Below are 16,705 nucleotides of genomic sequence, written 5' to 3'. Positions count from 1 at the left end.
TTAATGTCAAATACTATAAAGGCCAACTAAGAATAGTTGCCAAAGATAATAATACACGAATAGTATTTAGAGGCAAAAGTCTCTTGGTAATCTATGCCATAAGTTTGAGTATATCTCTTAGCTACTCAACAATCTCCCAAGTTTGGTTTTTCTCAAGAGCTTTCTTCTCCTTACACATATTGTGGAAAAATTGAGAAGAAAATCTTATTATTCTAAACAGAATACTCATTTGGTTATATACAAAAAGGATAAGCCCTAGGAGTGTTATAGAAAACTAAAATTACCTTTAACCAGATCCTTATAAATCAGTAAACTAAATCCCTATAAATCAGGGATTAAATCTAAAAAAATCAAGAATTACATTATCTGTCAGATCTAAACCTATTTACATAAAATACAAAGTCAAAACCCCATAAGAAACATGTTTCTCCACACTCCCCTCAAGCTAGTGAGTGAATATCATGCATTGCCCCAACTTGTCAATTATTGCTTGAAACACGGTATTGTTTAAACCCTTGGTAAACATATCTACTAGTTGACTTCCTGAGGAGATGTATGGTGTACAAATGAGACCACTCTAATTTTTCTTTGATAAAGTGTGTCTACCTCCACATGTTTGGTCCAGTCATGTTGCATAAGATTATGTGCAATATTGATCGTTGATTTGTTGTCGCAATAGAGTTTTATAGGTGCTTCCCAGTTAATCTTCAGATCTTCTGGAATTATTTTCAGCCATTGTAATTCACAAATCCCAAGTGCCATTGCTCTAAGTTATGCCTCGGTGCTTGACTTTGCTATTACATTCTGCTTTTTACTCCTCCATGTTACCAAGTTTGCACTAAGGAATGTACAATAACCTGATGTTGAGTGTCTATCAACCATATATCCTACATAATCAACATCTGTATGGGCTTCAAGTGTCAAACTTGTTCATTTCTTGAATAAAATCCTTTTTCCTGGCATTCCTTTAAGATAGTGTAGAATTCGGTGAACTGCTTAGAGATGTGCTTCCTTGGGATTGTGCATGAATTGATTCACCAACTAACAACATATGCAATATCAGGTCTTGTGTGTGACAAGTAGATCAATTGACCCACTAATCTTTGATAGTTTCCTTGATCCACACTAGCATTACTATTATTATCACCAAGTTTGTGATTGGGCTTAATAGGCGTGTTTACTGGTTTACAAGCTAACTTCCCAGTTTCCTTCAACAAATCTAGCACATACTTCTATTGGGATATAAAAATTCCTTGTTTTGACCATGCCACCTCAATACCCAAGAAGTACTTCAACTAGCCCAGTTTTTTAATCTCAAACTCTTTCATCAACTACTTCCTCAAACTGTCTCTTTCCTTCTCATCATTCCTAGTCACAATTATATTGTTCACATAAGCTAACAAGGCTATAACTCCTCTTAAAGTTGAGTGTTTGATAAATAAAGTGTGATCACCTTGACTTTGCTTGTATCCATTAGTAATAATCACCTTCGCAAATCTCCCTAACCAAGCTCAAGGAGATTGTTTCAAACCATATAAAGCCTTCTTAAGCTTATACACTCTTTTACCTTATAGATTCTTGCTAAATCTAGGAGAAACTTTCATATAGATTTCTTCTTTAAGATCCCCATGTAAGAAAACATTCTTGACATCAAATTGTTGCAAATTCCACTCAAAATTGGTAGCTAAGGATAACAACATCCAAACTATATTCATCTTAGCTACAGATGCGAAAGTCTCTAAATAATCTACTTCATAAGTCTGGGTATATCCCTTGACAACAAGCCTTGCTTTATACCTCTCAATTGATCTTGTATTTTACAGTAAAAATCCACTTACAACTCATTAGATTCTTTCCTTTTGGCAACTCCACTATCTCCCATGTTTTATTTTTTTCTAGTGCTTCCATCTTAACACTCATGGTTGGTCTCCACTTTTCATTATTTAATGCCTTAGATAGGGTTTTAGGAATAGTAATAGTGTTTAGTTGGGTAAGGAAGGTTCGGTAAGAAGGTGATAGTCTATCATAGGATATGAATTGAGCCAATAGGTATAAAGGGTGTTTAGTACACTCTCGTGGAATTGGCTCTATTGTGAAGAAGAAGATGAAGGAAGGCCCTAGGGGTGGAAGAAGATGGTTTGTTGTGGAGTCCAAATCTTTTGAGCTTTTGGTTGAGGATTTAGGAAGGAAGTTGAGAGGGTGCATTTGGGAGAGATGCAGAGGGCTATCTTCCTAGATTAGATTTGGGGACGCAAGCCTTAGTTGGTTCATCACTCAAACGAGGTGGGAAGATTTCTTTTGTGCTCTGTTTATGATCTTGAGGGAAAAAGATTTTGCCTAAGTTTTCTATTCCTTTTTATTCCTTGTTGAACCAGGGTGGCAAGTCCAAATAGACTTCTTCCTCTAAATCGCCATTGAGGAATGCGTTTTTCACATCCATTTGTTGGAAAGGTTGGTCTAAATTTGCTGCAAGTGAGAAAAGAACTCTAACATTGTTTAATTTGGCAAATGAGCAAATGTTTCCTGATAATCAATCTCGTAGATTTGAGTATACCCCTTCGCTACAAGCCTTGCTTTGTATCGTGTTCTTACATAAACTAAATCCCAAAAAATCAGAAATTACACTTTCTCTCATATTTAAACCTATTTGCATAAAATACAGAGTCAAAGCCCCATAAGAAATGTGTTTGTCCACACATACCTTTCTTCCAATTCTCATTCCTAAGTGCCTCTTGAATTGTTCTGAGGGATATGCACATGGTTTAATTCAGAAGAAAGGCTTGATGTGATGGGGATAATTTATTGAAGGAAATGAAGTTGGACATGATGTTGGGTAAATTCCTGATTCCTTTCCTAAGGCAAATGGGTTGAGACAAATCCTTAAAGACTAGTAGATTAGTGGTGGTTACTTTTTAAGTGTGTTCTCTTTGTTTCTTAGAAGATGATGGAGAAAAATAAGGGTAAAGTTCATTACCTTTTAGTGGTTTGGAGTCTTAGATTTTCACAAGATTAGAAGGCGATAATCTCCTTCTTGAATAAACTCACAATATCAGTTTGTTACCAACCCTCTCTTCCTTATTTTTAAAAGGTGAGTTAGTGGCTAATTTGGAAGGAGTATTGACTATCAGTGGAGAACCACAAGTTGTACCAGCAATAGGACTTGGTAAGTGAATTCTGGATTATTGTTGATATCTTGAGGAGTAGGTAGATGAAGGAACAGATCTAAATTTCCCTTATCTTCTAGTAATGACTTCCCCTAAAGATGAGGGGTAGAAAAGAAAGTCTAGTTTTCTGCAAAAGTAACATCCATAGATAGAAACATCTTTTTCTTGGTTGGATGGTAACATTTATATCCTTTTTTAGTTGGGAAATAGCTAACAAAAATTCACTTTAAGAGCTTGAGGATCTGATTTATTATGTTGATTGACATGAACATGTACAAATTAAGGACAACCAAATAGCTTTGGAGGAATTTGATTTAAACCATGAAACCATGGGAAAAACTAAAAAAAAAAAAAAAAATAGCAACTGGAGTTTTGTTGCCCAAAGTACTAGAGGGTAATTGATTAAGTGTGTTGCATTTAGAACTACTTCCTTTCCATAATGTCTTTGAAACGTTTTTTTTTTTTTTTTTGGATCAACAAGGCTCAAGTTGCTCCAACGTGATGACTTTTTTGCTGTTTTTTTTTTCTTTTTTTTGCTTCTGTTTTTCCATTTTTGTTTTGGGGTGTTAGTGTAGAAAGACTGATGAACAATTCCTTCTTTTTCTAAAAAAGGACAACAAGATGTGGTTAAAATAGTCCCTTCCATTTCGAAAAAAAAAAAAAAAACACTCTCTTCCATCGTTAGATCTTATACTTTTGATTTGAACTCTAATTCGAGTACTAATCATTTTATGAATTGTTGGAAACACAAAACTCACATCAAATTTAATTTAGAAGGAATATCCATGTAATTCTTATCATAAAAAAAGAAACAATCCAAGGAGTCCCATTAACATTAGGAATGCAAGAAGGACCTTAAATATCGGTATGAATTAAGGTAAAATGGGTAGAGGATTTTGTATTACTTGAGGGAAAGAAACATGATGATTATTGACCAATTGACACACTTAACAATGAAAATGATTAACATCCACACTCCAAAATATCAAAGGAAACATTGTTTTAACGCAAGATATGAAGGATGTCCAAAATGAAGGTGATGTAGCCAAATATTGGCATTACTGAATGAAAATTTCTCTAAAAGATAAGTCAAAGGGAGACGATCACTGCTATCATTACCCATTTCAAGATAGTAGAGCCCCTCATTTTCTTTAGCATGCCCAATGATTTTACCTAAAATTTGATCCTAAAATACACCTTAAGTTGTAAAAAATGTTACACCACAGTTAAGATCATTTGTAATATGGTGAATTGATAAAAGACTAACTGGTAGCTTAGGAATATGTAATGTGGATTTTAGTGAAAGAGATTGGGTTAAGGCAATTGATCCTTGACTAGCCACAGTGGACAGTCCAGTCAACTAATTTGACTTCTTGGTTTTTGAGGCAGGGGCCCTATGAAGTGAATTGGTGGGAGGAGTTTGTCATATGATTTATTGCACCTGAGTCACTTACCCAAGCACCAAGAAAGCAATCCTTAAAGGCCCTGAAGGCATGAGGTAGAGAATACTTACCTGAATGTGCAAAAAAATAAGAGAAACTTGGCTTATCTAGTGATGTAAGTGGTCTTTAGAGCTGCTCAATCTCTTCTTTGTTGAGTCCATTGATTTTTGTTGTGTTGGAAATTGCATTCTCCTACTGGGAATTTTCCTTAGAATGAGCAAGACTGGATTGTGTACCCCATTTTCCAAATTGAGCGTCGTAGTTCCCATTGTTTCTACTAAAGGATTGCGGTTTCCCATGAAGTTTCAGTCAATTCTCCTTAGTATGCCTCAGTTTCTTGCAATAATTACACCAAAGGTTGCTCTTATTGCTCAGTGGCCTTGGTTGATCACTCCTTCCACCTTTAGTTTTGGCTGCACCTCTTGAACCAGAACTTGGTTTTGTAATGGCAAGAGCTGAGTCCTCCATGCTTGGGGAATCAAGCATCACAATTCCCTTCCTTCTTCAGCCTTTATGATTTAAAAAGCCTCATTCAATGATGGCATCAACTCCCTACCTAAAACTTGGATCCTCACTTGATCATATTCCACATTAAGACCAACAAGGAATTCAAAAATCTTCTCCTTACACTAATTTTTGCATCATTGCAGCATCTTCACCGCTCTTCATTTTAAAATTTTGATAATAATCCAATTCATGCCACAAGCTTTTCATCGTATTGTAATACTTTATAATAGATAAATTACCTTGCTTGGTGGCTGTAATTTTGGTCTTAGTCTCATACATTTGAGAAGCATCTTGCGCTTTAGGGTAGGCTTGTTTGGCAGCCTCCCATATTTCCCTTGCTGTTGTCAGGAATATACATGTCCCATTTATTTCCGGTTGCTTTGAATTCCAAAGCCAAGACATGGTCAATGAATCTCCTAAGTTGCAAATTTAGGATTGTCTTCACTAGGCATAGGGCATATGAGTTGACAGCTTTCCTTTGCCTTTCAAAAAGCTCCTCACAAGCTGCAATTAGATCAGGTAATTGTGACCATTGAGCTTAAAAAAGGTTTGTACTTTTGGCACTCTCCAGCTGAATGTTGGGTGGTTGTGATATTCAGTGTTGACTCTGGTTCAGGGGTAATTTCAGAGGTTATGGACATTTTGGATGCAAAGGGTGGAGGAATTAATCTGAAAATGGGTTTGAGTGAAGGAGAATGGTGAAGAATCAGCCCATAAATCAGGAAAAAAATAATGTCTATTATTGTGTACAGGCTGTACAACCTGGTAAAGTTTGACCCTTTAATCTGTCTGCATATTTGGATATTTAAACGGCCTTCTAGGGAAGTAGTTGGTGGTTGAAGAGGTGTATGGGGTTATGGATTTGAAGAAAAGAGATGCATCTTAAAATTTGCAATGGCATATATGATCTTCTAATAACAAATACATGCTTTAAAAAGAGAAATTAAAATAACACTTTAAAGTGGATCAGATGCTTGTCAAATAGACTTTCTCTCACTAGGAAACTATTAAGTAATATGGAGAGTTTAATCATACAACGTAAAGTAGTGGTATCAGAAATAGGTGTTTGGAGTGGAAGAGAGACTGGGAAATAGTACACTGAAAACTAAATGATGTGTCTGAAATGTAGAAAATTAATTACATTCAAACAAAAAAATGATAAAAGAAAGAAAATGAATGTGAGCATAGAGACCAATATTATGCAGTAAAAAAAGGCAGCTTGTGTTTGAAGAGTGGGAGAAGTTATAGGAGGATTTTGGAAAATGAGTTGTCATCTAAAGAAGCTTGGTGATGGCCTGAAGAGGGTCAAGGAGCAGGTAGGGTGAGACAAGCATCCTAATTTTGCATGAAAATGTGGGAATGTTGAAAGCTCTTCAAAGAATAAATTGGCTTTAAAAAATCTAAGAAACCATCAGATGGGGCTAAGTCTTAAGGCACTCAATAGTTCAAGTAATGAGATAAGTATAAAGGATTCCAAGAAGATGTAGTAAAGCCTGCTGGGACTGGACAGAGAAAAAGGTAAAGATCTAAAGAAAGATCAAGTGCATAAAAAATGGCGAGGATAAGAAACTTTAGTAGGAGTTAAAGAAATGGAAAAAAAATTGGACATTTGCTTTCTTAAGTTATTTAATTAAATCACACAGGGAATGTAAGTTTGGGAGAAGTAAAACTCTTCTAGGGACAGAAATTGCATTTTTTTCAAGGAATTAGGATAACAAAGGTAAAAGGTTATGAAAAAGATGATAGAGGAAAGTTTCCAGACTTGATGGAATTCCAGTTTAAGCATGGAAGTGTATCTGTGTGGATTGTGTAGCTTGGATTATGTAGTCAACCCAAAGCAGTTAGTTTGTGTGTGTGGAGTTACCATTGAGGCTTGGAAGTTTATGGGTGATGATTGTGGAACTTGGATTCATGTTGTCAACCCAAAGTAGTTTGTGTGTGTGTCTGCGTGTGTAAACACCTAAAAGGCTAAATTATCTAACTGTTGTGCTAAACTTGTTCATATGTTTTTCTCCTCTCCCTACTAAGAAATTTATATTTATTTATCTTAACCTTTATTAGTTTCTTCAAGTTTTTTCCTGGATGTTTGATTGTTATTTTCCAAACTATGTGCCTCATATTCCCTGCCATTCTCTAATTGATTACGGCATTATCTTTCAGGGTGAAGCGCTGGTAATGGGTTATGATGACATGGGGTATGTTGTTCCCTTTGTTTTCTATTTTTTAGACAATATCCTAGAAGTCATTTCAATCCTTAATTGGCTGCTTGACTATGGATATTAACCTTGTCAGAGTTGCATAATGTACTAACCGTCAAATAGTCTTTGATGGCATGTTAACTGTTTAATAAGAACTATTACAACTTGGCATATGAACCATACTGTTGTTGTGAACTTGTGAATTACTATATATGGCATTTTCCCTGGCAAAAGCCTTAGTAACCATCACATGATAGTAAAAAGTCATAACAATTCATATAGTTACTTTTACTATAAAACAAGTAGGTGTAATTCCTCTTAGACAACAATATACGTTGACATGAGGAGGAACATATTTAGTAGTTATATCATAAGCAATAGCCTGAATAATCAAAGACCTTATTGAAATATGCAAACCAAGGGGATTTCTCTGAGAACTATATATGAGAATTTCATCTTATAGAGCTCAAGCAAAAAAGCCAAATACCCGTAATTGATACGTAATAAAAAGTTTTAAACTTCTTCATCCTCTGGTTCGTATGTGTCTGCACTACCAAACTAGGCTGATTTTTAAGTGGGAATCCCATAGCACACTTTTTGGGACCCAGTTTTGGAAAGAATTTCTAGAAGACCAGAAGTGAGCTTATTAATCCATAGGTTGACCTGGTATAATATTAGGTTGACCTTTGTCTGCAGATCCTTTTTGTTGGTGTTCAAGGTCCCAATAAAGGTCACAGCTCAAATTGAGAGAAACCAAAGAGATTTCTTGTGATCTGGTTCTAGTGGGGCAAATTGAGTGTAGAGACCAAAATGAGGAGTGTATTGATTAGGTTGCCTTGGATAAGTGGTTGTCAAGGTTTCTTCAAGAGAACATCACTCTTTGACATAAGGTTATTAGAAGCATTTATAGGCTACACTTTAATGTTTAAGATGCCAACACCTGTGATAAGTGATCAAACCTTTGCCCATGGAAGGCCATTGCCAAGTCTTTTCTGAATTTTCTCAATTCACTCGTTTGTGTATAAATATTGGTACAAAGATTTGTCTTTGGAAAATACTTGGCTGGGAGATCGACCTCTTAACTTTCAGTTCCCTGATCTTTATCTACTTTCCAGGTCTAGAGATTCTACCTACAATCTGTCAAAATTTAGATTTTGCTACAGTGTCTAGATCTTGGAATTTTAACTTTTGCTGCCAACCTGTTGGAACTTGAAATTCATGAACTTTCCTTTTTGTCCCTCTTTATTTCATGTCTACCTGTTGCCATCTTTCCCTGATATTTGAAAGTTGTTGCTCACTCTTGTCAGGTTTGATCCAGTCTTTCTTTCTGGATCTTTTCAAATTCTGTGTTTCCAGCTTCTTTTTCCACAGCCATTATCATTGGAAAGCCAAAGCTTCACATGAAGTTGGAGCTTTCACCTAGTTTGTGAGGGAGAAAAGGTCAATACCAATGACATATTACAACTAAGAAGGCCTTTTAGAAATCTGAATCCTGACTAGTGTATTATGTACTCATGCAGTAGCAAGACGATTATCTTTTCCTCTGGTTGTTGGTCTGTCAGTTCAGATGTCATGTTTTCCTTTAATTTCCCATCTTGGGTATGTTAGGATTTTGTATAAATAAAAATTGTATGCTTGCAAAGTTAAATATCAAGTTGTAATCTAGAAGGCAAGTGGTGCCTTTCTGCAAACTAACGTATGAAGAAGGAAGACAGATTTAAGAGCAGGACATTTTAATGAAGCACGAGAAAGAGTTATTGACTAATTGGGCTTGAAGATTAACATGATTAATGTTTTAAGAGTAACTTTTTAATGGATTTGAAGATCAAAAACCAAGCTAGCACAATGTTTTTAATGATGGAATATCTTTTCAAAATGTGGTAGGCCTTAAATCTTTGATTATGGTTTTTTGTGAATGTACCTCATTGAAAGATGCTAAAATTTGCATGTTGACTAATTGAGCTTGAAGATTAGCATGATCAAGGTCCCTTTCAATAATTGTAATTTTTCCATATGCTCCTGCACTATTCCAAAGCAAGAATTCAGTGGCAACTAGTTTTTTCTCTTATTGTTGTGCTTTGGGTAATACACTCTCTAGTAAGAGGAAATGATGCAGGACAACCCTAGGATGGTTTCCTACAAGAAAATAGGTGGACTAGGGGTTTATGGCAATAAAATAAAAGAAAATATGGATAAAGGAGATAAGGAGAAGAAGGAATAGAATCTTAAAGTTGTAGTAAGGCCTTTTAAGAGTTTCACTTAGAAGAAAATCAATGGAGTCTTACCATTGAGAATTGCAAAGTATGCAAGAAAATGTAATATTATTAATTATCAATTATCAATCAATACTTTGGCTTACATCAATTAGCCTCTAAGAAATCTAAAGTCTATTGGGATTCTAATAACTTATTATGACTCTAATTTTAATTCTCATATAACTTAATTAGCTACTCTTAATTGAACTCTAATAAATACTAATTCTAATTTAATTCCAACTAGTGCTAATGCTCATCCTCATCAATTCCCCTCAACTTAGAAAAAAACTTGACCTTGAGTTTTAATTATTTTCCATGGTCAATTGAAATCCTAAGCTATGCCTTCCACCCTTTTTTCATCATCGACTCTTTACCATGGTAAGATAGAATCTCAATATCTCTTGAACTTCTTCAATGCAAGATAAATATCAAACTTTGAAAGACATTCCAATGTTGTGAAACAAGTTGATAGTTCTCAAAATAATTGTGTTATCAACAAGCTTGTTGTAAGTTGTACGTTACACAAAGGATGAAGTTTATTAGGTAATTCTACAAGCCATAAGTAAAAAAAATCAAGGATATTTCCTACTTCTATTAAATATTCTTTCTCTTTCTCTTTAAATTCATCAACTTCTTAAGCTATTAGAGCAAAAATAATTTCAGTTTCCATGCTCTCCTTTTTAAATTAACGCATGGTAAGCACCTTTCTTAGTTGTGCTTTTTTTGGCTTCTTGGTGGAACTTCTTTCATTGGACGAAAGATCTTCTTCCACCAATTGTGCATGAGAGTGTGTATTTTCGTAGCCATCATGTTGAGCCCTTCTATTAAAAAGCCAAGGTCTTCCAAGCAAAATATGACTCACTTTTATTGGTAAAACCTCACACCATACAATCTCTTCAAAGTCCTTATAAAAAAAAAACGTGACTAAGCAGCAAAAATTTGCTGGAATGGAGGTGCTGTTAACCTATGCAACTAATTTGGATGTTTCTTTGTTTTAATGTTTAGCTTTTGAACAAGCTCTTATGAAGCTATGTTTAAACTATTATCAGCATCAATGATAATGGTGCATAGCCTCCCTTGGCAAGATATATGTGTATAAAAAATGCTAGTATGTCACCAACCTTCTTATTTTTTTCACCTTTGGAACAACTAACAAATGTTGCACTATAACATTATGGCCTTCTATCGTACTATCATAACAGTCACATTCTTCACTAAGTTCATCTTTATTGCAAGTCACTTCTTCCTTTGGATAACTTTCCAATTCAAATTTTGGTTCTTCAACATAAAAGCATAAACCTTTGTTTTGGGCACACAACAACATAATTTTTTTTTTTTTTTTGATAAGAGGGCACACAACAACATAATGACCATGCCCACCACACTTAAAGCATAATGGAGCCTCACCTACCTTTTTATTTTTAATACTCATTGGAATTTTACCCTTATTAGCACCTCTATTAGGCACATTTGAAGCCTATTGATTGCTGTCCCCACCATTTACATGATTAAAAGTTTTGAAGGTTGTTGTGCTTAAAGGTTTTCTTGTTGTCCAATTGGAGAAAGTGCTCTCAATTTGTGGGCTTGGACATTAGGAAGCTTGAAACTTGAACCCTTCTATTTTAAGGTTAGTTGATAAACATCATCTACAGTATAAGTGTGTGCAATTGTCATCTCAAGCTAAATCTCCATTCAAAGTCCAATGTTATAACATGCTACAAGTTGGGCCTCACTTTCCCACACTTGATTCCGAATACTCAATCATGGAATTTTGCTCCTAATTTGTGAACTTGACATTAGGAAGCCTGAAACTTGAACCCTTCTTCTATTTTAAGGCTAATTGATAAACATCATCTACGGTATAAGTGTGTGTAGCTATCATCTCAAGCCGAATCTCCATTCAAAGTCCAACTTTATAATAGGCATCAAGTTGAGCCTCACTTTTCTACACTTGACTCCAAATACTCAATCATGGAATTCCTTCTTCAACTAAGTACCTTGTTTGAGGGAAAACAATTTTGTGTACATGAGTTGTTCATGGTCGACAAGGAGAAAAATGCTCCTTCATCTTCAACTTCATTTTGTCCCATGTGTCTATAGGTTGGTGGTTGGTTCTAAAAAGTCGATTCTCAATATTATGTCACTATAGACATGTTGTTCCTTTCAATTTTGTCTTTACAATAAAAACTTTTGTATTTTTAGGCGTAGCATACCAATCAAAGCAATCTTCCATTGACAAAATCCAATTAAAAAAAAAAGTTGTTGGATTTAATTTTCCATAAAATTCAGCAATTTCAAGGCATACCTTTTTTGTCATATTATCATCTTGCTCAAAGATTTTGCCCTTTCTTTGGTTTCCTATCACATTGCCTGCATGCAATTAATGCACCACGTTGTCTTCATCCAACCTTGTCTCAGTCATATAGCCCGCATCTATCATATGTCATGCTTTGCTCATAGCTCTGTGTCCATGCTCTTATGCCTTATCTAAGCTATTACACAAGTGGGTGTGTGTAAGCCTTAATGGGGCCTTTCACGTGTACATGGAGAGACTTGGTGTGCTCATGCCATGGCATAGCCCACAACCTTGGGTTACCCCGAGTGAGACCCTCTCTTCCCCTCTTAAAGAGCATTCTAAGCCATTTCCAATATGTTAGGAGGAGATATCAAGGATGCTTCATAAGCATAATGGATTTTATCTAATTATAGAAAATCCAAAAAAATACTCCATCACTCGAAAAATTTAACTTAGGCCTCCAACAATGTAGAGACCCCACCAAAGCACCAACATCTAATACTTGTCATGCCAAGCCTACATGAGTGTGACATCACATGTTGCCATTGCCATACATGTGCCCATGAGTCATGTAAAGTGTGTTGGCAATGATGTGTGTGTTTGTAGCACTACCCATTGCCCATTGCACATTGCCTTGTTGCACTTGTGCCACTCAACCACTGCTCTAATCCGTTCAAGGCAACTTTAGCCAAACCTTAACCTTTGCCACAAGTAAGTTTTCCAAGCCACAAAACCTTGCTTTAGTTTAGGCATGCCACCATTAGTATGCCTTAGACCATGTGGGTGCAAGGTGCTGTCACACATGCCCATGTCATGCCCTTTAATGGCTAAGGTGCTAACACAAACCCTTTTTCTTTTCTTATGCACGAAGCTACCATCCTATTCAAGCATAAGCTCTTTGACTTCTCTTGGGAAGACTCAACTTGCTATAAAAAAAGGATATAAGTAAAGATGGAAACTTCCCATCTAGTCATAATTGATGATTATGTGATTGGCTATATCTTCCTTTTGTTTATTACAAACAAACTAATTCACAAGGGAGAATCCTTTGGTCATGATTCGATTAATAGTACGAATATTTTCCCATACCACCTCCCACATAAAGAAACATACCTTTGAAGGAGCAATTGAAGTCCAAATTGAGAGGAAAGGAGGGTGAAATTGCCCAAGAAAACAAAAAAAAAAAAAAAGAAAGGAAAAACACCATTTTTTAGGGCATTCACACCAAACTATACCTAGAGTCTGTTTGAATAGTGTAGTGGCTTAGAAGCTCTAGCAAAAACACCATATTCAACTCACAATCTTGAAATTTCCTTTTAAACCTAAGTAACCATTGACTTGGGTTTCCATTTCCACCCAAAATTTGTTATCGGTGTGTAGGTTTAAAGGTGAGGGCTAGCAAGGGAGGTTGTTTTGTGTACGTTCCATATGGTGTATAGGTTTACTTACTATTTTGGAGGTTCCAATTGTTTATTTCTTTGTTGTGGGAGGATTTCTCATCCTTCCTTTGTACTTTTCAAATCCTTATTTAATATATTACCTTGTTGTTTCTCATCAAAAAAGAAAAAAAAATAAAAATAAATAAAAATAAATAAAAATTCCTCTCTAGTACCCATAGACTCATAGAAAGTCCTTTTGATACTTCTCTTGTCTTAATCTTGCCAAGAATCACAAACGAAGAGAAAAGATTAGACCCATGAGTTCGAATTCTTCCAATTTTTGGAGTTTCCACTTAAACCCGGTACCTTTTATTGCATGCCTTTTATTGATTTATTTGAATTAATTTGCCTTAAAAAAGATCATAATGGAAAAGACTAATGAAATTGCAAAGAAATTAATCCATATTCCGAAAGGTCTTCTATGCAACTAATAGACAGTACAAGTTTTGTGGCAATATTTGTTGAGGTCATTTAGGTCTCTCCCAAATCTATGGTTGTATATTGGTGATATTACCTTTCAGAGCTTTAGAGGTGGCTGCTAACTGAAAAAGTCTCCCTCTGTGAAGTTTAATTTGATGGTTGTTTAGAAACACAAGGTGAGTCTTCCAAGATCATGTGAATGGGGTGATCAAGGCCTTCTCCAAGTCAATGGGAAAGGGGCTAGCTATTGGGGCTGAGGTGTTGGCATTGCTTGAGGGCTCGACTTGGCTGCTTGATTGGGATTTACAATATTCTAGTGGAAGTGACTCAACTACAGTAAATTTTTGGGTCTATGAAAGAGAGAGTTGGTTGCATAAAATCTTCAATCTTTATAAAATCTTCAAACCTGGCTGACCAAAGTAGAGGTTTACTAAGAAAGTTGCTCCTCTGCTAGAGGGTTTTGTAAGAGACGTTACTTTCTAGAGCCATGGATTTTGGAGTTCTAAGCTTAGTTTTCAGTTGTATTTTGGCTTTGCTCCTTGTTTTTTTGATTTGTTGTTGATTTATGGTTGTATTTGCATTTCCCTTGAAAAGCTTCCTGTTTCTTCTTGTACTTTTGATCTTGAATCAATGAAAATGTCATTTCTAACCTGTGTGATATATTTATTTACATATACACACACATACACATATATAACAAAATGTAATAAATATATTATATTAAAATAAAAATAAACCAAATAATATGCAAGGAAACTGGTATTTATTTGGATGATCTATGGGTACCAGTGCAGAATCATATGGTACTTATATTGTTTACCTATAATTTGTAATGTGATGTGTTTGTTCATACACAAAACACGCAGGTATGAACTCTGGAAACCATATCTTAGATCAATGATGGAATGTGACATGAAAGCAGTCAGTATAGGCACAAAAAGGAGAAATGAAGTTTTAACAACTTGCTTGGAGCAGATGAAAGCTTGCTTTTTAGATGTAAGTTGTTGCTTGACATGAATCCAAATTTCTGTTGTTGGAAAGTCATGCTGTAACTTCCTCTATGTTTATAAACAACTTTAAAATTGTCTGCATGAGTTTGTGAAACGAAACATATTAAGGTGGCTATGATAATTCCCTGGTTCATTCAAATGCCTTTGCTAAAGCATTGGTAGAAGGACTCTAACTAAATGGCACCTATCATGCTCATTTATAAATCTTTAACACATCAACTTTTTCGACATGGTGTACAATAGAAAGAAATGCTGCACCTGCATGGTTGTGCTGCTGTGGATTAATTTGTGAATGAATTGCAAACCTGAATATTCCAATGTAGATAATACAAGAATATATGAGATTGTATATGGTTCTAACATCCTTGTGATCCATGACACATTTTTTAAGAACTGCTGAAATTCTTTTGAGATTCTGATGCCCTAAAGAAGACTGAATGATGTTTATTAATGATTTTTTTTTTTTTCATTTTATCTGGACAAGCTGTCTTTGATTTTACTGTAAAAAAATACTAGGTGCGAAAGTATTCCCTTTTTCCAAATAGATTACAAATGTGTGCATTTTCCAAGCAAGTGTGGAAGGTAGAGTATACTAAAGCTGCACTACGTATTTCTTCACATTGATTTGGTTTTGTTATTTACCCTTAAATATATCCTATTTTCAAGAATTGGAAATGAAAAATAAAGGAAAAGAAAGCTGAAGAGGAGAATTAGTGTGTGAGTGTGTCTAGAGAAATGAAAAATAAACTAAGGAAAAGGAGGCTAGAGAGGAGAATGAGTCCAAATGAGATTTGTTCCTATATGTGAAAAGCAGATACATAATTACTTACAAGATTAGGCCTTTCCAAAAGTGCCCAAATCTTTTTAGGACTGGGCAACAGATGATGCTATTATTATTTCAGTGCTTGCTTGGATGTTGATATATTTTCCATATAACTTCTTCCAGTTCTTAGTATCTTACACATTTTAGTGTTTCTCAGGATGTTATATATTTTAATATATCTATGTTGTCTGATATGTTTATATTTGGTTGATGTCAATTATCACTACCAAATTGAAATACTTGCAGGCAAGGCTGAACAAAGTAAAACTCTTAGAAGCCATGGCACTTTTCTTTGAGAGGTGGTTCCTTAACTTCCTCTGCCCCATATAAATACAATACATCTTTGTAATGCATCTGATGTTATCCTTGCAGATCTAATAGATCTAGTGGGGATGAGCAGCATGAAGTTGGAGATGTTGTTCGACAATGCACTCTTTGCCAGGAATCAGATATGGTACTGAGGCGAAAACCAGTAATGATTCTCACTCAGTAGATGTCACTTGTATAAATTGTTTTTTTTTTTTTTTTGTCTATTATTAGTACTTATTCTTTATTTTGCAAAATTATTTAGATCTTCTGTTTGGCTTTCATGTGCACACCATTATGCAATTTCTCTTCTTATTTACATTTTCCATGGTCTTTTATTGTCACAATAACTCATTTGTTCTCACCATCGTATACTGGTAAATCAGTGTAGGAGTTTTGTTGTGAATTGATCAAAATAGCTAAAACTCCCAATGATCAAAGTCCAAAGAAACTAAGAATAAACTTAGAACATAGGATGACGTCCTAATGATGAGAGTTTAATGGAGCTAAGAATAAACTTAGAACCTAAGATGACATCCTTATGATGGGAGTCCAAAGGGACAAAGAATAAATTCGATAAATCCTACAATGGTGTCCCAATGATGGGAGTCCAAAGGAACAAATAATAAACTTAGATAGAACCTACGATGATGTCCCAATGATGAGAGTCCAAAGGAATTGAGATTAAACTTAGATAGTACCTAGGATGACATCCTTGTGATGAGAGTCGAAAGGAACAAAGAATAAACTTAGAGAGAACCTAGGATGGCATCCTTGTAAGGAACAAAGAATAATGAGACGCCATCCTTGGTTTCATCTAAGTTTATTCTTAGTTCCTTGGGTTT

The 16,705-nt window shown here is 35.2% G+C and overlaps 1 protein-coding gene across 4 annotated transcripts in view; it reads left to right on the top strand.

Annotated features, from left to right (window-relative positions):
• Nucleotides 1-16,705, top strand: part of LOC117912542 (DNA topoisomerase 3-alpha) — an 88,406-nt gene that overhangs the window by 50,138 nt on the left and 21,563 nt on the right. For 3 of the 4 annotated variants that reach the window (XM_034827159.1, XM_034827158.1, XM_034827156.1), the window contains 4 exons: nt 7,274-7,308; nt 14,588-14,717; nt 15,801-15,853; nt 15,927-16,026. In XM_034827159.1, the coding sequence (XP_034683050.1) occupies nt 7,274-7,308; nt 14,588-14,717; nt 15,801-15,853; nt 15,927-16,026 (318 nt within the window). The remainder of the gene's footprint in view (nt 1-7,273; nt 7,309-14,587; nt 14,718-15,800; nt 15,854-15,926; nt 16,027-16,705) is intronic. The other variant, XM_034827157.1, reaches the window with a different exon arrangement.

This window comes from Vitis riparia, chromosome 4, assembly GCF_004353265.1.
Source record: "Vitis riparia cultivar Riparia Gloire de Montpellier isolate 1030 chromosome 4, EGFV_Vit.rip_1.0, whole genome shotgun sequence".
NCBI classification, from domain to species: domain Eukaryota; kingdom Viridiplantae; phylum Streptophyta; class Magnoliopsida; order Vitales; family Vitaceae; genus Vitis; species Vitis riparia.
Note: the sequence above shows the minus strand (reverse complement) of the source record. Positions and strands in the feature narration are given on the sequence as shown.